This window comes from Xyrauchen texanus, chromosome 40 (genome assembly GCF_025860055.1).
Source record: "Xyrauchen texanus isolate HMW12.3.18 chromosome 40, RBS_HiC_50CHRs, whole genome shotgun sequence".
NCBI lineage: Eukaryota > Metazoa > Chordata > Actinopteri > Cypriniformes > Catostomidae > Xyrauchen > Xyrauchen texanus.
Window position 1 is genome coordinate 20,139,653 of NC_068315.1, and position 24,848 is coordinate 20,164,500.

General features: G+C 41.4%; 4 protein-coding genes across 7 annotated transcripts in view; 3 read left to right on the top strand and 1 right to left on the bottom strand.

The window, feature by feature from the left end:
- The first annotated feature begins 5,122 nt into the window (after window positions 1–5,122).
- On the top strand, window positions 5,123–13,849 carry zdhhc4 (zinc finger DHHC-type palmitoyltransferase 4). Its single transcript, XM_052112820.1, has 7 exons — window positions 5,123–5,173; window positions 5,423–5,555; window positions 5,654–5,727; window positions 11,724–11,902; window positions 11,981–12,106; window positions 12,476–12,720; window positions 12,834–13,849. The coding sequence occupies exons 2-7, from the start codon at window positions 5,433–5,435 to the stop codon at window positions 13,119–13,121; spliced, it is 1,035 nt and encodes a 344-aa protein (XP_051968780.1). The 5' UTR covers window positions 5,123–5,173; window positions 5,423–5,432; the 3' UTR covers window positions 13,122–13,849.
- Window positions 13,850–14,443: 594 nt separating this feature from the next.
- pgp (phosphoglycolate phosphatase) lies at window positions 14,444–16,708 on the top strand. The gene is made up of 2 exons (XM_052113068.1): window positions 14,444–15,326; window positions 15,433–16,708. The coding sequence occupies exons 1-2, from the start codon at window positions 14,729–14,731 to the stop codon at window positions 15,756–15,758; spliced, it is 924 nt and encodes a 307-aa protein (XP_051969028.1). The 5' UTR covers window positions 14,444–14,728; the 3' UTR covers window positions 15,759–16,708.
- Window positions 16,709–17,653: 945 nt separating this feature from the next.
- On the top strand, window positions 17,654–20,399 carry LOC127633900 (BRICHOS domain-containing protein 5-like). Its single transcript, XM_052113277.1, has 6 exons — window positions 17,654–17,814; window positions 18,062–18,193; window positions 18,316–18,462; window positions 18,547–18,654; window positions 19,546–19,699; window positions 20,027–20,399. Exons 1-6 carry the CDS (start codon window positions 17,761–17,763, stop codon window positions 20,119–20,121), a joined length of 690 nt encoding a protein of 229 aa, XP_051969237.1. The 5' UTR covers window positions 17,654–17,760; the 3' UTR covers window positions 20,122–20,399.
- A 56-nt stretch (window positions 20,400–20,455) lies between these two features.
- Window positions 20,456–24,848, bottom strand: part of mlst8 (MTOR associated protein, LST8 homolog (S. cerevisiae)) — a 10,869-nt gene continuing 6,476 nt past the window's right edge. For all 4 annotated transcript variants that reach the window (XM_052112695.1, XM_052112694.1, XM_052112693.1 and 1 more), the window contains 7 exons: window positions 23,523–23,574; window positions 23,224–23,386; window positions 22,360–22,435; window positions 22,110–22,262; window positions 21,388–21,512; window positions 21,081–21,244; window positions 20,456–20,947 (listed from right to left, as the gene is read on the bottom strand). In XM_052112695.1, the coding sequence (XP_051968655.1) occupies window positions 20,829–20,947; window positions 21,081–21,244; window positions 21,388–21,512; window positions 22,110–22,262; window positions 22,360–22,435; window positions 23,224–23,386; window positions 23,523–23,574 (852 nt within the window). In that variant the 3' untranslated portion in view covers window positions 20,456–20,828. The remainder of the gene's footprint in view (window positions 20,948–21,080; window positions 21,245–21,387; window positions 21,513–22,109; window positions 22,263–22,359; window positions 22,436–23,223; window positions 23,387–23,522; window positions 23,575–24,848) is intronic.

Sequence of the window (24,848 nt, forward strand, 5' to 3'; positions counted from 1 at the left end):
CCACTGAGTCTAGTTCTATTCCAAGGAAGGAAATTGTCTGACTGGGCTGTAGTGAGCTCTTGGTCCAATTGACTGTAAGGCCCAAACTGTTCAGATGACTGAGGAGAACTGTCCTGTGAGACAGAAGCTCCGTATGTGATTGTGCCAAAATCAGCCAATCGTCCAAATAGTTCAGAATTCGCAAACCCTGACTCCGCAGGGGTGCGAGCACCAGCGCCCATGCACTTCGTGAAAGTACGGGTGCTAAGGACAGGCCGAACGGAAGGATGGTGTATTGATAAACCTGGCCGTCGAGGCTGAATCTCAAGAATGGCCTGTGACGGGATTTATCTGAATCTGAAAGTATGCATCTTTCAGATCGAGAGAAATAAACCAGTCCCCTGGCGCATCATGCGCGAGGAGTTTGCTGGTTGTAAGCATTTTGAACGGTCTTTTGCAAGCGCTTTGTTCAAAACCCTGAGATCTAATATTGGTCTGAGGCCGCCGTCTTTCTTGGGAACAAGAAAATAATGGCTGTAAAACCCCGTCTCGCTCAGGGAGGCGGCACTCTCTATGGCCCTTTTGCACAGAAGGTTTGTTATTTCTGAACGAAGCATGCACGCTGCTTCCGTGTTCACAGTAGTTTCGAGCCAGCTCTGAAGCGAGGAGGACGGCGATCGAACTGTAGCAAATAGCCCTGTTTTATTGTGCTTAACACCCATTCGGATATCCCTGGAATATCTTCCCACGCTTTGAAGCGTAATGTTAGAGGGTGAGTGGCCAAATCGCTCTGATTGCCGCACACAGCACGCTGAACAGAATGTGTGAGCCGCTTACTGTGCTTATGCTGGACTGCTCGCGAGACAGCATGGACAGGCTGTTCTGTGAGTGACTTCCGATTGAGGTGAATGGGGAAAGAGTCACGCCTGTTAAGTGATACGCAAGCATAGTCACGGGCACGGGACTTACATACAGAGAAGTGTTTGCTGGCCGTGTGACAGAGCCGGCAGAGAATGGGCGCCGCGACGTATTCGTGAGCGCATTTATTGACTCAACACTCGAAAGTGGTTCGTGAACCGCTTTTGAGTGTGCTCTGATGGGGACACAGAAAGTGTAATGCTTGTGTGTAGAGGTGAACACTGGATTGTGGGCACATTTTCTACACATAAGGCTGGTCGTGGTGACAGAGCGGCCAGAGAATGGGCGCACGACGGATTCGTGGGTGCATTTATTAACCCTAACACTCGAGCGGTTCGTAACCGCTTTATGTGAGTGTGCCGTGATAGGGCCACGGAATGTGTAATGCTTGTGTGTAGGGGTGAACACTGGATTGTGGGCACATTTTCTACACATAAGACATGTTTGCTCTCTGGTATGGACACAGGATGTGTAATGCTTGTGTGTAGAGGTGAACACTGGGTTGTGGGCACATTTTCTACACATATGGCATGCTTGCTCTTTACCAGATTTATTTGGGTCGCCGTGAAAACGGCGTTTGAGCGCAGGCAAGCGGCGCTAACACCAGCTTGTTGGCTGCTGAATCTACCACTGTAGTAGCCTGAAGGAAGGGGACTGACAGGGGCGAAGCTTTGACGGTGGTCCGCCGCAGCGGGACTGATCCGTCGCTTTGTCAACAAAGCTAGGAGGACTTCGGTTGTTCAGGTTTCAGCGCAATTCTAGTCCGAGGCCCGCGGGGGGGCGGCGGTCTGCGGCGGCTGTCTGAGCGCGATCGAGGGCGGCCGCCCTGTCGACGCTGAGAAGTCTGGCTTTGTTGAGCTGGCTCGTGCAGGAGGCTCACGTGGGCGGCCTGCAGAGGAGCTAGCGCGACGAGGCAGAAAGAGATTCATGGCTTGTGTGGCTTTTTGGACCTCTGAAAACCGGTCAATGATACCACTCACAGCGGAGCCGAAGAGACCGGATGGAGAGAGCGGTGCGTTGAGGAACGTAGAGCACTCTGCTTCTCCCATGTCGGCTAGCGTTAGCCACAGATGTCTCTCGGTCACAGTCAGCGCGGCCATGCACTTCCCTATAGCTTGGGCTGCAGCTTTGGTAGCGTGGAGGGCGAGGTCCGTAGCACTCCGTATGTCTGCAACCGCCTCTGGATGCCTGCTTTCCTCATCCCACTCCCGCAGAAGGTCCGCTTGGAGGATCTGTAGGACCGCCATAGAGTGCAGAGCAGATGCAGCTTGGCCGGCGGCGGAATAGGCGCAGCCAACACAGGCGGAAGTTGTTCTGCAGGCCTTAGACGGGAGCACTGGTTTAGACCGCCATCTCGCGGAGGGCGGGCAAAGGTGTGCTGCTACCGCATCCTCGACCGGAGGGATGGAAGCGTAGTCCTTCTCAGTGGCGCCGCCCACCGACAAGAGAGGTGGAGACGTGGATCGGACCCTGGCCGAGAAAGGCGCTGCTCCATGATTTGGAAAGCTCGGCGTGGAGTTCCGCAGGAAGGAGCGCCCGGTAGCGGGTGCTGAGCGCGGCGGCTCTGTAGAAAGCAGCCGCCAAGTCTGTTGGGTGCCTGCTCAAGGGGCGGTGACCACTCAAGCCCGAGGCGGTCGACGGCCTGTGTAAGGAGGCGTGTTAGTTCCCTTCGAGTCCGGGCGCTGGTCCTGCTGGATTCCTGGGCCGAGGAGGAGGCGTGTGAGCCTGACCACTCTCGCTGTGCCATGATGGAACAGCCCTTATCCTCCGCTTCTTCGTCCGGAGATGGCAGCAGAGCAGCCGCCGGCGGCAACTGCGCGTCCCGGTGGGCGGGAGGGTGAAGGCGATGCTCGAGGGATGGGCTCCGGCGAGGCAATCGCTTCTACCACTGTTTCCGGCAGCCTTTGAGAGCGGCGCTTTTTCTGCGCGGCTGAACGGAAGGCGCGCGGCGGCTTCGGTCCTGAGTGCTTCGAGTCAAGCCCGCAGGGTCGACATCGGCAGCTCCTCGCAGAGATCGCGATCCGCCGGGCGAGGGCGAGCTCTGCATGCCCCAGTCCCAGGAAGAGAGCGCAGATGATGTGGCGGTCTCCGGTGCTGAGAGGAGCGTGGCATGAGGCGCAAGTGGAGCGAGGCATCTTAAAAAGACGCCAGTACTCTTTTGTGAAGTTCTTTAAGAACTAGCTTGCTTTTAAAAGGATACGTCGCCGGATGGCGTAGCTCGCAGGACGGCTGAAGGTGGCGAAGACGGCCGGCTTCTTCGAGCACTGTCCACGCTTGCTTGATGCCCCTCGAACGGCGACGCGGCTTCCGGTTCAGTGATGCGAAGAGCTTCGCTGAAGAGATGAAAATCAGGGTTCCAGCCTACGAACTACGCTTATATGCACTCTAGTCACGCCCTTTTTGGCAGGCTTTGATGCAGTGAGCGCGCGGACGACTCTCATTGGATGCGAGTTTGCCCAAGCTCGTCTATAGGCTGCAGCAGTTGCCGCAGAGCAACCAATGAGCTCGCTAGCTAGCCCGCTCAAGGTCTGCAGCTGCCGCACTGCATTGACAATGGATACAAAATTAAGGATAATTTAGGCCTAATTAAGGCTTCAATATCTCAGAAAAGATGAATCTTTCCCGTAGCGCAAGCTAGTTTACGCAATACGAGAGAACCTCTCGTAAGAGAACTTAAAGAAACTATATCTAAAACTGGGAGACAATGGAGTAATAAGGGATTATTAGAAATAGGAGAGAAACAGACGGAAGTTAGGGCAATTTTAAGATATCTACAAACACACAAGTTCATAGAATCTTAAATAGGAGATTGAAGCCATTGCATCCCAACTTGTTTTATAAATATAAATATATATATATTTTATTTCTATATGGTCAGGCTCAGGTAGGGCGACAGGGGGAGTAACATGAGCTGGAAATGATGTTGTGATGTTGATCACTGGTTGGTAACAATGACAATCTATATATTAGTTACTACCGTGGTCTATTTAGCCAGAATATCCTGCAGTTATAAAAACTTTACAATGTTTGACCAGATCAGACTAGCAATCGTTATGTCTAATGTTAACAAACGTTTAACGCCTAACTTTTGTAACGTTATTTATTTCCGAACATCAAAGTTTCCACTAAGTTAAAAAAAAACAGCATAAGATATGGCACTTACCTGCTCAGAAGACATGTTTTCAGATATATGTCTTTTCCTTTCATTCATTATTTATTTGTCCATTCGCTCTGATGAGATGTCCTGTATCCATGTGTACATCAGTGCCTTGAACTGCATTCATCCGCACAGAGGAACAGAGCCGATGCTTCATTACAAAACAATGTTCTTCCGCAAGACGTATGCAGTTTTAACTTTTAACCACCAGAGGGCCAAAAGTTACATACTGTAGCTTTAAATAATATTGATACATGAGTCAAAGTTCCTACATAACATTAAATTAGAGCTTGTTTAACAAATCCCTGCAGGAACAGGTGTATAAAACATGGTATTTTATACTTTCTTTTCAAAATCGTACACCTGTAGCCAACATGCTAGCATTGCAGCATTGTGTATCAGTTCAGTTACTAGGAATTGTCTCTAGTTACAGTCGAACATCTGCTAAGCTAAAGGGGAGTGTTGCCGTTTTGTTTCCTTACACTTATTCAGAGCATCTGGCAATGGAATGCCTTTCTGGTTGGAGATCTGAATTTTCAAGTTGGAATATATCCCACAGCTGATTTGAATGGAGTGTAGCGCACTGCACATTCGTCAAGCACTAGCTTGAAATTGAGCTTGAAATCATGATTGAGCCAAGATACTGCAATGTTTAGACGTACAGTGAACAAGGAGTTACATTTTGGTTGTTCTCACCCAAAATCGATAGGATGACTACAGCAAACATGGATTAAACCACTGAAATGACCTTTTCTATTCTATAACTTTTCTGCCTTTGTGCATTGCATGGACAAACAGATGCCATACCTCCAATAAAATATATTTGTGTTTCATAGAAGAAAGAAAGTTTGAGACGAAATAAGTGTAAATGGTGAGAGAATGATCATTTTAGGGTGAGATATTCCTTTAAATTGGTGTAATGGATGAAGTGGATTATGCACACGCCGATATAGTAGGTGGCGGTATGCACCTTTTACACTGTTTTTTAACCCGCCATAAAAAAAAAGAGGAAAGAAGAAAACATTTCTACGATGACTTTTATTTTGACAACACATTTGTCGTGGGTAAGTTCCGTGTTCACGTTTACTTCACCATGCAGTCCCCATTGAAATAAAAAAGGTGAGGGTGGTGCAGTAGGAGAATAATAAGAAAATCAATGTACTTGCATCTTTGAGCGCACATAGCCACAAGTGTATATTCGATGTTGTTCAAAGAATTGTTTAATTTTCTTTTTTACGTGGAAACATTTTAAATGGTTTTACCAATTACTTCCACTTAGTTTCTTTCTCACCATGTTCAAACATAAGCCCAAGTAATAAGTGAACTAAATGACACGGAGAAGGACACTTACAGTACTTTCTTGCCTAGGTTGTGGCAAATGGACTTCCTCACTCTGTTTGGCATTTATGTGGCGGTGGTTCTCGCATGTATTGCTCTGGTTTGTAAGTATTCAGGGCATCAACAGACTCCTCTCGGTCAGCTGTTGGACACAATCACAGGGGTAAGAGTCTGAGGAGTATTCCTGAAAACGTAACACTGGTGTGCATTAATTTGGTTGATGTTAATTATAAGTAATTTATGTAATGCCACATCTTCAAGGTTGTCTCTCCATGGATCCCACAATGTCTTCAAAACATTTGCTACAAGACTACGCACAGACTGTTCCATCAAAGGTAAGAACTTGAGCAGGTCACATTGTTCCACTTGTTTATGATGTTTCAAAATATAGGCCTAAGACAGTGAAAGTATCTGTCTGGGAAGTTTTAAAACATCTTTCATTAATATCCTTGGCAACGCTTTACAATAAGGTTCCATATATTAACATCAGTTAACAAGAACTAACAATAAACAATAATTTTACATCAGTTTATTAGTCTTGTTTATTGTTAATTTCAACATATGCTGAAATATCATTATACATACACACACTGGTGGCCAAACGTTTGGAATAATGTACATATTTTGCTCTTATGGAAAGAAACTGGTACTTATATTCTCCAAAGTGGCATTCAACTGATCACAATGTAAAGTCATGACATTAATAACGTGAAAAATTACTATGACAATTTGAAAAAAAAAGTTCAAAGAGTTCTCATAAAAAAGTCCGCCACATGCAGCAATGACAGCTTTGCAGATACGTGCCATTCTAGCTGTCAGTTTGTCCAGAAACTCAGGTGACATTTCACCCCACACTTCCTGTAGCACTTTCCATAGATGTGGCCATCTTGTCAGGCACTTGCACACCTTACAGTCTAGCTGATCCCACAAAAGCTCTATGGGGTTAAGATCCATAACACTCTTTTCAATTATCTATTGTCCAATGTCTGTTTCTTTGCCCACTCTAAATTTTCTTTTTGTTTTTCTGTTTCAAAAGTGGCTTTTTCTTTGCAATTCTTCCCTCTTTACTGTTGTACATGAAACTGGTGTTGAACGGGTAGAATTCAATGAAGCTGTCAGCTGAGGACATGTGAGGCGTCTATTTCTCAAACTGGAGATTCTGATGTACTTATCCTATTGTTTAGTTGTACATATGGTCTTCCACATCTCTTTCTGTTCATGTTAGGGCCAGTTGTCCTTTGAAGACTGTAGTGTACACCTTTGTATGAATCTTTTTTGGCAATATCAAGCATTGTATAGTCTTCATTCCTCAAAACAAAGATGTTTCTTTTTTGCCATTTTTTACCAAATATTGACCTTAAGACATGGCAATCTATTGCATACTGTGGCAACTCAAACATGAAGACAATGTTAAGCTTCATTTAATGAACCAAATAACTTTCAACTGTGTTTGATATAATGGCAAGTGATTTTCTTGTACAAAATTAGCAATTTAGTATGATTACTTAGGATAAAACGTTGGAGTGATGGCTGCTGGAAATGGGGCCTGTCTAGATTTGATTAAAAAAAATACTTTTTTTCAACTAGTGATGGTGGTTTTTTTTACATAATGTGCTGAATATACTTTGATCAGTTGAATGCCACTTTGGTGAATTAAAGTACCAATTTACTTCCAATTTATTCCAAACGGCCGCCAGTGTGTGTATGTGTGTAAAAAAATACCTGACTGTATATATATATACAGTCAGGTCCATAAATATTGGGACATCGACACAATTCTAATCTTTTTAGCTCTATACACCAACACAATGTATTTGAAATGAAACGAACAAGATGTGCTTTAACTGCAGACTTTCAGCTTTAATTTGAGGGTATTTACATCCAAATCAGGTGAACAGTGTAGGAATTACAACAGTTTGTATATGTGCCTCACACTTTTTAAGGGACCAAAAGTAATGGGACAGTTGGCTGCTCAGCTGTTCCATGGCCAGATCTGTGTTATTCCCTCATTATCCCATTTACAAGGAGCAGATAAAAGGTCCAGAGTTCATTTCAAGTGTGCTATTTGCATTTGGAATGTGTTGCTGTCAACTCTCAATATGAGATCCAAAGAGCTGTCACTATCAGTGAAGCAAGCCATCATTAGGCTGAAAAATCAAAACAAACCTATCAGAGAGATAGCAAAAACATTAGGTGTGGCCAAATCAACTGTTTGGAACATTCTTAAAAAGAAAGAACGCACCGGTGTGCTCAGCAACACCAAAAGACCACGGAAAACAACTGTGGTGGATGACCGAAGAATTCTTTCCCTGGTGAAGAAAACACCCTTTACAACAGTTGTTGGCCAGATCAAGAACACTCTCCAGGAGGTAGATGTATGTGTGTCAAAGTCAACAATCAAGAGAAGACTTCACCAGAGTGAATATAGAGGGTTCACCACAAGATGTAAACCATTGGTGAGCCTCAAAAACAGGTAGGCCAGATTAGAGTTTGCCAAACAACATTTGAAAAAGCCTTCACAGTTCTGGAACAACATCCTATGGACAGATGAGACAAAGATCAACTTGTAGCAGAGTGATGGGAAGAGAAGAGTATGGAGAAGGAAAGAAACTGCTCATGATCCAAAGCATACCACCTCATCAGTGAAGCATGGTGGTGGTAGTGTCATGGCGTGGGCATGTATGGCTGCCAATGGAACTGGTTCTCTTGTATTTATTGATGATGTGACTGCTGACAAAAGCAGCAGGATGAATTCTGAAGTGTTTCGGGCAATATTATCTGCTCATATTCAGCCAAATGCTTCAGAACTCATTGGACGGCGCTTCACAGTACAGATGGACAATGACCCGAAGCATACTGTGAAAGCAACCAAAGAGTTTTTGAAGGGAAAGAAGTGGAATGTTATGCAATGGCCAAGTCAATCACCTGACCTGAATCCGATTGAGCATGCATTTCACTTGCTGAAGACTAAACTGAAGGGAAAATGCCCCAAGAACAAGCAGGAACTGAAGACAGTTGCAGTAGAGGCCTAGCAGAGCATCACCAGGGATGAAACCCAGCGTCTGGTGATGTCTATGCGTTCCAGACTTCAGGCTGTAATTGACTGCAAAGGATTTGCAACAAAGTATTAAAAAGTGAAAGTTTGTTAATTTTTTAGATTGTTAATCTGTCCTATTACTTTTGGTCCCTTAAAAAATGGGAGGCACATATACAAACTGTTGTAATTCCTACACCGTTCACCTGATTTGGATGTAAATACCCTCAAATTAAAGCTGAAAGTCTGCAGTTAAAGCACATCATGTTCGTTTCATTTCAAATCCATTGTGGTGGTGTATAGAGCCAAAAAGATTAGAATTGTGTCGATGTCCCAATATTTATGGACCTGACTATATATATATATATATATATATATATATATATATATATATATATATATATATAATATATGTCCTGTACTGAAATTAATATGTAATATAAATGAAAAGATGGTGCCACGGATGGCTGCTTCGGTGTGGAGCTCTTTTAGTGTGTGTTTTTTTTTTTTACATTCTTTTCCGATCAGTTTCACCAGGGATGAACTGCTGAATATTTTACAGTGCATACCTGATAATTTTCTGCCTGTGTTTGATTATTCTGACGTTTTGTTAGACATCTTAGTTGGAGGCACAGCGGTGTTTTACAAGTGCTCCAAGAGATGTAAGCGAGGGAAGCCCACCGGCGCGCTTGTGAAGCTTCGTCAATGCAGCTTTAGGACTTTTTTAACTCCGCTGCTCTGTGTTTCACGGAAACCAGGCTGAATGTAGCCATCCCGGACAGCATGCAACATCTTCCGGGTTTCTGGCGGTTCAGAGCGTTCTGGAATCATCGGGGGAAAACAAGAGGTGTTGGAACATGCTTTTACATCAACAAAAGTTGGTGTACAAATGTAACTGTTGAAGATGATGTGTTTGCCAAATTTAGAAGTGCTCTTCATCAACGGTATGCGTTTCTACTCGCCACGGGTGTTTTCCTTGTTTATTCTGGTGTTTACTTTCCTCTGCAAGTGTGCGTAAACGCAGCACTGCAACAGTATGCTGATCACATCACATCACAGACACGGAGCAACAACACCCGGACTCTCTTATTATTCTAGGAGATTTTTTATAAAGCTATCCTCACCCGTGAACTGCCAAAATACAAAACAATGCTTAACATGCTCCAGACACAGAAATATACCGGACCACTGCTACACCACTGTAAAGGATTCATATTGCTCTGTCCCACATGCAGCTTTAGGAAACTGATTAATCTTTTTCCAACCTACAAGCTGAAATTAAAATCAGGTAATCCTGCAGTAAAGAGTTTGTGTGTGTGTGTGTGTGTGCTGGGTCTTCTGGAAACAAAAGACTGGGAAAGCTTCAGTCCCAGACAGTGTCTCACCTGCCTGTCTGAAAGTCTGCACTTACCAACTGGCCCCCATCTTCACACAGATCTTCAATTGATCACTGGAGCAGTGTGAAGTTCCCTGCTTCTTCAAATGCTCCACCATCATTACAGTCCCCAAAAAATTAAATCACAGGACTTAATGACTACAGACGTGTCGCTCTCATGTCTGTGGTCATGAAGTTAGTTGAGAGACTGGTTTTGGCCTACCTGAAGGACATCACTGGACCCCCTGCTTGACCCACTTTAGTTTTCTTACCAAGCGAACATGTCTGTGGATGATGCTGTCAACATGGGACTGCATTATATCCTGCAACACCTCGACAGACCTGGGACTTGTGCAAGGATCTTATTTGTGGACTTCAGTTCAGCCTTCAATACCATCATGCCTGATCTTGTCTCAATCAAACTGACCCAGCTCTCTGTGCCAACCACAATCTCTCGATGGATCAACAGCTAACTTACAGATAGGCAGCAACTAGTGAGACTGGGGCAACTCGTATCTGGGACCCTCACGACCCTTCTCTTTCCACTGCTCTTCTCCCTGTACACGAATGACTGCACTGCAAAGGACCCCTCTGTCAAGCTCCTGAAGTTTGCAGGTGACACCACGGTCATTGGCCTCATCCGCGACTGTGACAAGTCTGCATACAGATGGGAGGTTGAACAGCTGGCTGTCTGGTACGGTCACAACAACCTTGACCTGAACATGCTCAAAACAGTTTAGATGATAGTAGACTTTAGGAGAAATCCCCTCCCCCCCTGTCCTTTGTACATCTATAATGGGGCTTTTCCACTGAACGGTTCAACTCGACTCTACACGCTTTTTTGGGGTTTTCCACTGTGGATAGTACCTGGGAACTGATACTTTTTTTTTTTTTTTTTTTAGTACCAGTTCGGTCGAGGTTCCAAGCAAGCCGAGCCGATACTAAATGTGATGTCAAAATCCTGCATATCACTGATTGGTCAGGGAGATTAGTCACAACCAGCGTCACTGAATTTCCGACAGGTGATGTCAACCCGCTAGATTTAAAGTTAGTAACAGCGATAGCAGTATCATTTGTTCAAGTGACTTTCGAATTGTGAAAAAAGAAATGGCTGTGTGCAAAACCACACCATGGTCAATAAACGAGGTGCAGATGGTCCACTCATTAGCGATGAGCAAAACGATAAAGTTTCTCAGGAAGTGTCTCAGCTGTTGGCTGCACACGGCTACCACCGGACCTACCAACAGTGTATTGAAAAGTAAAAAAACGTAAAAGTGACTACAAAAGCATAAAGGAAAAATGGATGTGGTTCGACCAAATTTACGCTATCTACACGAGCAATTGGAGGGAGTGCCCTGGACACAGCCACGATGGAGGATGGTACATTTTGTTACGTTAACTCTATACTCTGCTTGAAAGCTTCACTTTATTTAGTTGACCAGCTACTGGAAGCTTCTTCTTAAACAACCAGACCAATTTAACTGTTACACTTGTGTAAAAAAATCACCATGCAACAACTGCTTTATGCAGCACAATGAGCTAGTAGCTAACAGCTAGCGGTTGTTGTTTTGGTCAGTTTGTGTCATGTTTAAGATGATGTCATGGCAGTAAAGGCGGCGCAACTATGACGATCAGCCTATAATCCCTCCCACGTTGATGCGGCACTAAACCGCAGTGGAAATGCCTAGCTCAGAAAAGTAAAGCGAGTAGAGTTGAATGAGTCGAACCGTAACGTGCAGTGGAAAAGTGCCATAACTGTCTAGTTTGGTTCAGCCAACAAATCGGACAGAAGTACAATGGACAGTCAGGACTGCTGAAAGGATTATTGGTGCTTATGATTGTTTCTTGGTGTCTATGAGTAACATCATTAAACTGTTTAGTTAATTTCTTCTAATCTTATGTTCATTTCTCATTTTCTTCAGGAACAACTTCTTCCTTTATGTGCACCTGTTACTTGAAGTTGTTGTGTATGCAGAGTTTTCCCATGAGGTCTTTGGATTCTGTTTGGACATGGGCACAAGTTTCTTCAGCTTGTGCATTCCTTACATCCTCCTAGCATTCAAGTCCTATCTGTTCTACCTGTGTTGTAGAAGAGACCCAGGTAAGATGATGAAGACTTATCTCCTTTGCCTAAAGAGAAATCAATTCAATTATGTTCAATTTCACTTTCTCGTTTAAGGCACACTGACAAAGGAAAACCATACTGCACAACTGAAGGTGTATCAGTATGATGAAAATCTGTTCCAGCAGGGAATCAGGTGTTCAACTTGTCAGCTAGTGAAACCTGCCCGGTCCAAACACTGTAGTAAGCATTTGTTAATCCTCCATTTAAACATCAGACCATGTTCTTCTGGTCAAAGCATCCTAATAATCTTGCTTAGCTTGTTTGGCTAGGTCTTTCCAATCAGTAACTCAATGTTCTCTTCCCAAAACTAATATAAAGGAATTTATCTCAAGTGATTTAACAAATATATAAGCTTTAAATGTATGCTTTTAAACTCCCCAGAATGCTGAGCCAGTTTATTTCCATTGCAAGTGTTTTACTATCATATATATATAACCAAAATAAAATAAAAAATCGAAATATTCAACATATGCTACAAATGCTGTGCATTGAGCTTAGCTTGTATTGAACCTGGACAATCCCTTTTAAGGTTCCTTTTGTGTTATACAGGGGTTTGCAATCGATGTGTCCAGAGATTTGACCACCACTGCGTGTGGGTGAATAACTGCATTGGTGCTCAGAACACTAGGTACTTTCTTCTGTACCTTCTAAGTGTATGTACCATGGCAGGTGATATTGCAGTTCTAACAGCAGACATGTTGGTCCAAACTGTTCTGCGAACTGGACTTCTGCATGCTCAATACATTGATGAGCAGGGTGAGCAAAAGCCTGTCGGACCGCTCTTCATCATCCAGGTAATTAGTGTATAAATCAGCACAGAAGTGTTCTTTACCAGTTATTTTACTGCAGTACATCGGTTTGCAATATTTCTCTAATATATCTTTTCACAATTTGTTTCTTTGTACAGCATCTCTTTCTGACATTCCCAAGGATTGTCTTCATGCTGGGGTTCCTGGTATTTGTCTTTTTCCTTTTGGCGGGTTATTCCATGTTTCACATGTATCTGGCTTTGGTGAATCAAACCTCCAATGAGTGGTTTAAAGGAAAAGGCCACAGCTGCCAGCATTGCCATCCTCACTCTGGACATACCTGCCGGACCTCATACAATCCATTCAGAGGTTTCTATCACAGGGGAATTCTCAAAAATCTGGGGGAAATATTTTGGCCCTTATGTGCTAAGAAAAAAGACAATTAGACAAAGTGTGTTCTTTAAACTGTGGATTTCTTTATTTAATTTCACTTTTATTTTGGTAAATGGGATTTTTTTTAATTTATTTGTATTAAATATTTTCTCAGCCTTACAATGTATTCATACAGTATTGGTACACTTTCTCTTTTGTATCTGTACACTTTCTCTTTTTTCCCCTGTGTGTCTTTGTATGTTTTAAGGGATTGTTCACCCTAAAATGAAAATTGTCATCATTTTAGGGTTTCTAGAGTCAGGTATATCCTTTAAGTATAAGGAAATTTTAAATGGGGATTTCCAGTCTCTGAAAGGTGGGAAATTGGTTTATGGAAATAAGTTAAATGTTAAACAGTCACAGACATTTCTACAGTGCATATACCTTTTATTAAGTTATGCTGTGTTCTAAAACGTTTTATTGGTTAGAATTTGCTCTCTGTTAGTACAATCTATTAAAAACATTCTTAATTCTGTAATGACTGGAAAAATCATGAGAATTATTTGGTCAAAAAGTGTGAGACCCCTGTAATTTACTCAGCCTTGTGTTATTCCAAACCTGTATGACTGACTTTCTTATGTGGAACACAAAAGGAGATCTTAAGCAGAATGTGATGGACGGACCGTTTCAGTCCCCAATTATTGCTGATTTTTCCAAACCATAAAAGTGAATATAGAACGAGGTTGTCATTCAGTCCAACTTCTCATTGTTTGTTTCATGGAAGAATGTCATTGGAGTTTGGAAAGACATAAGTACATTTGTGGCATAATGCTGATTACAACAATAAATTATTTCGAATTGCCCCTTTTTTAATAAAAGCACAAATCTGGGTTACAGTGAGGCACTTACAATGGAAGTGAATGGGGCCCATTTGTGGAGGGTTTAAATGCAGAAATGTGTTTAAAATTTTATTAAAACACTTGCATTATTCTTTTCTTTTAATACTTGTGTATTCTTTCAGCTGAAAAGTTGTTTACATTGTTTTATGGTCCTTTTTGGGTCTGCGTCATCTTGGCAATGAGGTTGTAAAATTGGATATAACTCTAAACAAAAAAAAAAAGTTTAGTATGCAATTGTATCACTATTATTGTGTTCACACACATCTTGTTCACATCTCCTGGCTATATGTTTGAAACTGAGTATTTCATGTTTACGAATGGGTCCTTTTACTTCCATTGTAAGTGCCACAATGTAACCCTGACTGTCACAAAGTCGTCGAAATTTTTTTTAATTTTTAAAATTATTTAATTATTACATCAACATTATCGCACAAATGCTGTCGAATGAGTTTAACTTGAATTGAACAAGGAATATTCCTTTAACCATATATCTTGGTGTGAAATGTGTCACTGGCCCTTTAAACCGGTGCGGAAGTGCCTTGCTGTCATTCTTCTGAACGTCATGCACTGTCATCAGCAAACGAACGAATCGCTTGCATAAGGTGCAGTCCGGTCAAATTGCCGCAACTAGTGATTTCCAGTTCTGTCATTATCCGTCTTCTGACCTAAGCTTAGCTGATCTCCGTGAAGTCCGCAGGCCAAACGTCGATAGGTGAAGATCAAATGTTATTTTAGGACAGGCCAAGGACAAGAAGAGTGCTGTCAGGACGAGAATAATTTAAATGGCTGCATCTAAATGTACACGACTCACCGGTGCCTTGACCGGACAGTTACTGGACTCCGTGGACAATGTGTTGTTCGACTGTGACGGCGTGATATGGAGAGGGGATCAGGCCATTCCTAGAGCCCCGGAGGTCATAAACTCATTGAAGAAACATGGTGGGAAGCGGGTGTTTTTCGTCACGAACAACAGCACTAAAACACGTCAAATGTACGCCGATAAGTTAGGCAAGCTCGGTTTCAACTCCACCAAGGACGAGGTGTTCGGTACGGCTTACTGCTCAGCAATGTACCTCAAAAACGTATGCAAAGTCGAAGGGAAAGTCTATCTAATTGGGAGCAATGCAATGAGGCAAGAACTTGAGACGGTGGGGATCCGGTCAGTTGGTGTGGGCCCTGATCCCGTCTCAGGGGTCCAGATTGACTGGGCGAATGTCCCTCTAGATCAGGAGGTCCAAGCTGTGCTAGTTGGGTTTGACGAGCATTTCAGTTACATGAAGTTAAACAGGGCTCTGCAGTACCTGTGTGATCCTCACTGTCAGTTCGTGGGGACCAACACAGACACGAGGCTGCCTCTGGAGGGTGGCAAAGCGGTCCCGGGTGAGTAGATACGAATAAACGACTTCAACTATATGAATTACTATTGAAATGATTGGCAAAATGACCTCATCTCAATCACAGTGTCTTCTGTTTGCTTCGATTACAGGAACAGGATGCCTGCTAAAGGCGGTGGAGACGGCAGCACAGCGTCAAGCTCAAGTGGTGGGAAAGCCCAGCAACTTCATGTTCGAGTGTGTGGCCAGTAAGTTTGGTCTAGACCCAGAGAGGTGTCTAATGGTAGGCGATAGGCTGGATACTGACATTATGCTAGGCTCGAACTGTGGCCTGAAGACCCTGCTGACACTTACGGGAGTTTCAACTGTTGCGGATGCAGAGGCAAACCAGAAGAGCGGATGCCCACATCGTCAGCGAATGGTGCCTGACTATTATATAGACAGCATTGGTGATATTTTACCTGAACTACTGGCATAGACGTCATTGTTTACTCTAGCCACTTCAGAAGAGAATATTTAAGTATCGTATGGAACAAAATAACCTATTTTAATATTACAGTTGAGAATTATATTTAACTATTAGTTATTTTTTTTTTACAAATTGATGCTATTTACTCATTCTAATCTATTTGCTTTCCGTAATCATCATGACTCCATACACTCAATAAATAAATAAATATATATTAGCCTATTTTTAAGATTTACACATTTCAATTTCATTACAAAATTCCTTCAAATTGAATTGCGTAATCTTTTAACAAAATTAATCGAATAATACTTACATTGATTGAAGTTTTTAAATAGTTAAAGATTATGCAATTACATTTTATGGGATATTGTTATGAAATTGAAACGGGAAAGTCTTAGGATAAGCTATTTTGTGTGTGTGTGTGTGTGTGTATATTATCGTTACAATGTTATCAAGGCATTATTTCAAACAGGCCTACCTCTTTTTGAATATCCCACAGAAATAGTTTTTTTTTTATTATTATTTAATTTAGTTAAAGGGCAATATAGATATATAGACATTTTATTTTTCAGTGTTGTTTTTAATTTGTCTAAAAAAACAACAATTTGTGAACCTTGTTGTCATGAGTACAAAGATTATATGAGCAACATTTGTGTGCATTTCAATTTTGGTCATGCGTAGTAATATTAATGTATTCAAATATGTCTGATCACTAACTCTCAGGTATAGAACACAATTGTGTCCATGCAACTGCCCCTTAAAAGTGCACTGTTTGTTTATCTGAAGATATTCTGTTCTGTTAAGTCACTGTGCTTGTAACATGATAAACGAGTGAACATTTGCAATTATTATATTTTGCACTTTGCAACTTTGTTTTCACTGTCCTGCTCATCAGTCTGTTAGGATTTTAGTTCTAATCATGGTTTGAACAAAGGATCTCATACGTGACTGATCAAATAAATCTGTATTTTTAATGAATTGTGTACTTTTTATCCTTTAATGTGCTTAATAGAAAACTAGATTGCACCTAATTTTTGTAATTAAATTTATTTAAAGCGACAGTTCACCCCAAAAATGAAAATAAAGAGGGTCATTATTTATTCACCCTCACGTTGTTCCAAACTAGGAAGTTGCACATAGAGCCGACATTCAGTTAAATGCTTGACGGGCCACTATTCAAATACCAAAATAACCATTTGGTTATTTTACATGTGCAATAGAGGTATTTAACCCGAACTCAACAAATTCCTAACCAAGCGTCAGGTTTTCAATCCATGTTTGGGTCCCTTTTTCAAGTATAGGGCGAGTTAGGGGCTGTTCAAAGATGCAGTGTTTTCTATATACTGTTAACCCGCTGGACAGACAGTTTTGACTGCTGCATTGAATCTCACAGTTTTTTCTTTCATGTGCCTGTTTCCGCATTAAACATTATTCCAGGTTTTTTTTTTTTTTTCACCAAGCAAAGTTTCAGCACTCAATAAATGGTGAGACGGTGTTTTTTTTCCTTTTGCTCTTGTTGTGCATATTTCAGCCTTCATAAATTTTCATAATATGAAAAAGATGTAATGAAAGCAAATGGTGACTGAGACTATCAGTCCCTTAAATTCTTCAAACATCTTTTGTATTACACAGCTGAAAGTCTTAATAGTTTAAAACAACATGAGGGTGAGTAAATGATTAAATATTTCACATTTTTGGGGTAAACTATATCTTTAAAGTCACCTTGGTCCATCAGCAGCCTCAAGACAAGGGCAGTTGATGCCTTAAAACTGGCTGTGTGATGAAAAGACCTGTTCACAGCACAGATCTACCTATCCTTTTTGTCTATTGTCTGGTAAGGGGTTGGACTACTTTGTGTGAGGCAAGAGGTGGAGGGGTGTGGGGGCAGACGATGGCAGAGAGAAGTTACACAGCTACACTGCAGACACTCTTTGTCAGTTTCAGTCATGAACATTGCCTTATACAGAAAAGAGTAAGACAGGCACTGTGAGGAGAAGCACAAAAGGGCAGAATGGTGACGTGCTGGAAGCATTCAGAAGCCAGTCTGGAGGACCCACGTTGCATGGTGAGCTTGGATGTGATTTGATTTATTTGCTTGAATTCCAATGTACCATTAGTATTATACATAATACAGACAAACACAAATATGCCAGTCTGTGTTTTACTTACCTCTGTTTTATGAAAGTGCATTTGGAATGTGAGCAACACTACTATTGAATGTACAAACCATAAATAAATGTGAAACAACTCTAAACGTACTTGCAAACAGATGATTTTGTATTTGGAATGTTCCTCCTGTGGATTCTTCCTAGCACTGTGGTCCCGTAAACTCTTCAAGGATTCCTCACAAACTAATCTGGGGGGGACTTGCTGCCACACTGCTCATTGTTATCGTTGCCCTCTGTGTGACTGCACATCTAGGGCTACAGCCTACTTACCTACAAGTAAGTAAGGCATTTCAAAGTGTCAGCACATTTTCACAATTGTTTTCATGCATTATCAAACTTTTGTCAGTTTTATAGTGTCCATTACAAAAGATATCAGACAGTGAACCATTTCCACAAAGTCTTCACTGCAGGTTGTAAGAATTCCAGATGACACAAGTGGCTTTATCAATCAGTCTGCACTGATTGACAAGCACAACAACATAGTGACCTACTCTGTGACTTCCCATGTCAACCACACCTCCACAGTGATGTTTGACATGAGACATGTAAGGCCTTTTTTCTTTCACCTGTAGTGGAACTCCAAGGATTATGCCAAAGCTCAGTTACATTTCCCTATTTCTCTTCCTCAGGGATTGGTATGCTATAAACCTGACAACCAGGAAAGCTGCTTTCTTCGGCAGATGGAAACTTTGGATTACGAGAATGTGCAGTCTCAACTGAATAAGTCAGAGCAACAGGTAAAACCGCTCGAAGCCATTTACCCAATGTGCTATATGTGCAAAAAAAAACAATCATGGGAGCTGGCTGGCAAATTGACTGACACTTGAACACAGCACCATCCCGATGCTCTAAAGTAGATTAGAGATCTCTTTTGGCTGCTTTCTCCACCGTGACTCCAGAAAGGGGGTAATGGTCCGCACTAGCTCAGGAGGGCTTAGTGTTGCAGAGTCCAAATTCCACAGACCATCTGATCCACCTTGGTTGTATTGCATTACAGGATGGGACCACAGGGTGCACAATGGCCACTCTGTTGGCTTTTTCCTCTTATAAGTCACTCCTGGAAAGATAGACATCCCTTCTGCAAACAGAGCAGAAACCTGTGCTGGACACAGTTCTCTCAGCACTTAACACAGTGATCCAGTGCTGGGTTATGATCTGCCCAGAATGGATAAGTTGCCACCGATAAGTATCGCTTGTCCAGTTGGAAACCACTTAAAATCTCGGCCTGTTTATATTTTATGCATCACTGCCTTTAATTAAAGCCGTTAGAAAGCCTTTGGAAACTCAATCTGCCCATTAGGAAAAATCTTCATCGAAGTCAATAGCCTTTCAACAAGATTTCCAATTTTTGTGCACAATGACCTATTGAGAGATATAAACTGCTTGTCGCAGGCTCACTCATGCATTACTCCACTTTTACAAGTGTCTATCTGATCTCTCAGTGGTGTAAGTGGTGTAATTACAAATGCCTTTTGTACTAGAGGAAACACACCCCTCAAGACACATTTATACGATCAAGAGTTATACGGTGTATGCGTTCACACAGTAACAATATAGTCTGTATCGCACCATCACAGTGTAATTTACTCTGAAATGATATACAGTGAGATATGTTTTGATTTTCACAGGTCGGTCAGGTCTGCCTGGTGGGAAATGAGACTGAAAAGCACACAGAGTTTTTTGGAGTTTTGCCAGGCAGTCGTGTTGATGCTTCCACTCTTCAAGAACCTCTTCAGTCCCTCTGTCAGCAAGCCTCTGTCTACTGGACTAGAAGATCTGATGGTAAGACTACTGCTTATAAAACCAATCTTAAAGGCATTCAGCATGAAACTTTTCAACTGTTTGAAAAACTTGGATACTTTTTTTTTTTGTGATGAGTGAATGTACAGGAAACATTGCAAAACAAGCCAAGAACATGCCGAGTTGCTCTTTAAAGAGCGCAGTGTGCCAGAAACATAATCCCGTACTCCAGCGAGACAAGTTTTTTTTTAGAGTTTCACAAACAGAGCATGAATGAGGAAAAGGGCAGTGGGTTGATTCTGATTGGTTTCAGCACATCCAAAGAAATAAGAATCTCTACTATATGTTTCTTTCCTTTTTTCCCTTAAGGTCCTGGGAAACAAAGACTTATTTACTTCTGCATTGACATCTGCTTCCCCAGCAATATTTGTGTCTCTGTGTGTTTCTACTACTTGCCAGAGTGAGATTCCATTACTGTGTACCAGCACACGCCAGGGAAACGAAAGTGTTGACATCAGTGAGAGCAACTGGAGAGGCTGCACAAATGCCATCGTTAATGGCAATCTGGCAAAAAAGGCAGAACCATCTTGTCATGTTATCTGCGAAGTGCTTATCTTCATTCTCTCTTGTATTTAGCCCCATTTTGTCAGTGGTATTTGACCATGGCTCAAAGACTCAAAGACCAGCTTGTATCTTTTGTAACCTGACGCAGATGAGTAATGGCAAACACTGTTGGTCTACAATAAAGCACCATTGAGTTAAGTCAATGAAACCTCTGTCAATTCAATCATGTCTGGATAATAATCAAAACATAATGTGAAGCATATGTTACTGCACATTACAAAGATGTAATGTTTATTGAGCAAACTTGTGGGTGTACACAAAAATGTGTTATAGTAAATGTACAGTTACACTGGAGGGGGGCAGAAACAAGGTGCATTTATCCTAATATACACTTAAGTTTGCCAAGACACTCCGATTTGACATTTTTGCGTTCAGTCATCTGATCATTAATGCAAGAATTACTTTGATGTTTACAAATGAATGCACAAAAATTCAATTTAATACCATGACATGACCATTGCCTAATAGATAAAGGCATCAAATCAAATGTCCTCATGTTACTACAGCCACAGCTATCATAGCAGACTGTGGGAGGGCTGCTTACGTTCTATCCAAGAACACTGTCATTGAAGGCCAAACACACCACGGCCTTCTGATGGCCACTGTACTCCCGTTTGATCTCTCCGGTCTCCACACACCACAGCCGTGCAAGGTTATCGGAGGAGGCTGAAAATCATTTGAAAATTTAAGCAAACAACTAAAACAAAAATACTTCACATGATTCGACTGAGAGCAATATCAGTATTTTCAGGCCCTGCTCGCAATAGTAGAACACTTGAACTACGTGTGCTATGCTGACCTGTAACTATGTACTGCGAATCTCCAGAGAAGGCACAATCCCACATCCAACCTCTGGACGTCTCTCCTGGGTTGTTACTCTTAATACTCAACTCTGTCATCAGTGAGAAGTTGGAGGTTCGCCAGATTTTACAGGTCTGGTCAGCAGAGCATGTGGCCAGCAATCTAGGTGGAGATTACGGTCCATGCATTGGTTTTGAAATTATTCCAAACAAAACTTGCTTTGTTTGCTTCATGGTTAGAATTGTCACATTTAATTCTTCACTGTTCCTTTATTGTCCTCGGTTCACTGTTTCAAATACACTTACGTTGAGTCTGGGCTGAATTTGCAGCGTAAAGAGTAGCGTTTGTGGGCCGGAATCTTGGTCTTGGGTATCAGCTGTGTCACCTCATCTCCCAATCCACCAGCCATATTCCACACGTAACAGTTACCCTACAGTCACCCAAATACATTTAAGGGACAAAAATAAGGTTGTCCGAAATTTGAAATCTTTTAATCTAGTTTAAAATACTTTCTAGTTTATAGAAATGTTATCTTTGTATCCTTATTGGTTTTATGCATTTTTGAAAAACATTCATAGCATTTATATTTTCTACAAAAAATTATTTAGTGACTTTAAAATTGTTGTGTGGTGTAACAATCAAATAAAACTTATTAAAATGCTCTCCGTCCAACTTAATTATTAATTTCTAAAAAACTTTCAAATATATGTATTTTTCAAGGTAAAAAAATATCTAACGATATTACAAATATCAGTTACAAATACATTTTCTCAGTATTATTTCATATGACCTGAACAAAAATGTGTTTTTGTTTTTTTACTTCACAGTCTAGAGGGCCTAAAGGGCCTGTTTTTTCCCCACATGACAACAAAATGGCAACCTACATTTTGGTTACACCACATTACTGATGGTAGACAAAAGTTTTTCTAATATTATTTAAAAAAAGCATCGACCCATAAACTAAATCTGAGCTAGTCTGTTCAGATGCAATATTACACATTAGAAATACTTCAATGTGACTACTGACCGAGCTGTTGACTGCTGCCATATAACTGGCATCGGGATCGATATGAACGGAATTGACGGACACGTCTGGCTCTGGGATGAGCTGTTCATTGTGGTCTGTTTTCAGATCCCAGATGTGAATCACACCGCTTTGGTCCCCAACAATTAATTCAGCCTAAGGCAAATCACATTTAAAAGGTAAATTTACTTGTTTGCTTGATTAGATCGCTTGTTAATAATAGTTGCCATAGAGACAATAGAGACCAACTGACCTGATTGGGATGAAGACACACACAATTAATAGGCGCATTGACTTGGAAGATTCTTTGGCACTGTAGGTTCCTTGACCTAAATGAACACAGTTCAGCGTACTTGAAGGACTAGTTCACCCAAAACTGAAAATTCTCTCATCATTTTCTCACCCTCATGCCATCCTAGATGTGTATGACTTTCTTTCTTCTGTAGAAAACAAATTAAGGTTTTCAGAAGAAAATTTAAGCTCTGTAGGCCCATACAATGCAAGTGAATGGTGGCCAACATTTTGAGGCTCCAAAAAGCATATAAAGGCAGCACAAAAGTAATCCATACATCTCCAGTGGTTAAATCTATATCTTAAGAAGTGATATGATAGGTGTGGGTGAGAAACAGATGAATATATAAGTCCTTTTTCAACTATAAATTCTCCTCTTTGCCCAGTAGGTGGCAATATGCACGAAGAATGCAAATTGCCAAAAATAGAAGAACTCTTAGGAGAGAAGAGCACTAAAGAGGGCTGTTTGAAAGTGGAGATTTATAGAAAAAATTATTTAAATATTGATCTGTTTCTCACCCAATCCTATCATATCGCTTCTGAAGACATGGATTTAACCACTGAAGTCATATGGATTAATTATATACTGTCTTTATGTACTTTTTGGAGCTAAGTTTTTATTACAACTTGTATTGTATGGAACTACAGAGCTGAAATATTCTTCTAAAAATCTTCACTTGTGTTCAGAAGAAGAAAGGAAATCATACACATCTGGGATGACATAAGGGTGAATAAATGATAAGATATTTTGTTTTGTTTTGTGTGAACTATTCCTATAAACATCTCCAAAAAGTCTTTAGACATATAGCAAACAGCATTTCCTTACCTCAGGTCCCAGATTCGAGCCATGCAGTCTTCTCCACCTGTGTACATCCACCGACCATCTTCATGGAAGCCAACTGAAGTGATGTTCTTGCTGACACCATCATAATTGATCACTGGGTTTGGATTATTTGAGTTTAAGTCATACATGCGTATGTGCTGATAACCTGAGAAGCAAGGAAACAAGAATATAAAAAATACATAGAGATGGGATGGGAGAAAGTAACATCCCCATTTTGCACAATCTATAGCTTTATAGATTATAAGATCCCCCCTTAAACAAGTCTATGGATTTGAACTTACCAGCAGCAGCAATCATGCTCCTATCAGGTGTTACTTCTAGAGAATTAACTTGCTGGTGTACGAGTTAAGCATCAGACACATCAAAGAATATAAAGCCTACAGGAAATTAATATTGCATTTAAATAAAGTAGAGGCTATTTGCCCTAAGTGTAAATAACAATAGATGCTATTTACACTAAAGCTGCGTTCACAATGCCAGCTAATTGGTCGGTGCATGTCGCCAGTGGCTGGCGGTTAGGTCGCTACTGGTGTGTATGGAGAGTCTAAACAGCACTGTTTCTTAAAATTAATATTATTATTTAAATATTAGTAAGGCAATTAATATGGTACGTTTGTTCACTATAACTGATCATTTGTATGCTTTTGTTTGCTGTCATACATGTGACATATTTAAAAATTTAAGATTTAATAGTTAATTTTACAGGTTATTTGATGATTTAAACCTACTTGGAATTCCCGCGATCTCAGACACATCTTTCCATTTTCTTAAATATGTCCCTGTATGTGGGCAGAAACATATCATGTAACACTGTTAACTGGTATGTATGGAGTGTCTAAACAGCACTGTTTCTTTACAATTAATATTATTATTAAAATATTAGGATCACGTGAGCTCTATTATCTTCTCTTGTACTGGCTATCACTCCTGAAAGTCACCCTACATTTGCATTAATTTAAACATTTCTCAACTTTGTTGTGTTGCTGGACACGCCCACATCCAGTTGCCAACGGTCACCATCGCTCGTGTTGCCGGAAGTCGCCAGCTCTCATTGAAAATGAATGAGATGAGATTGTTTTGTCGCTGCGTGTCGCTGGCCGTGTGAACGCAGCATAAAGTTGAGATTATCTCAACTTCTCTTGTCGCTACCCATGATCTCTGTCGCCAACGGCCATGACAGCTCGTGTCGCCAGAAGTCGCTGTGCTGTCATTGAAAATTAATGGGATGGTGTCGCTGTCTTGCGCGATGTTGCTGGTGGTGTGAAAGGGGTGTTAAGCTGAGTTTACACTGCCAGCGACAAAACCACCTCATCTCATTCATTGTCAATGAGAGCTGGCAACATGAGCGATAGCGACCATTGGCGCATGGATGTGGGTGTGTCCAGCAATGTGACAAAGTTGAGAAATGTTTAACTTTATGCAAATGAAGAGCTCCTGTAGTGACGGAAAGATGGAGGAAAGGCTAATGCTCCGTTCACACTGCAAGCGACATGCAGCAACAAAACAACCTCATCTCATTCATTTTCAATGATAGCTGGCGATTTCCAGCGACACGAGTGATTGTGACCATATGTGGCCGTGTCCAGCGATGCAACAAAGTTGAGAAC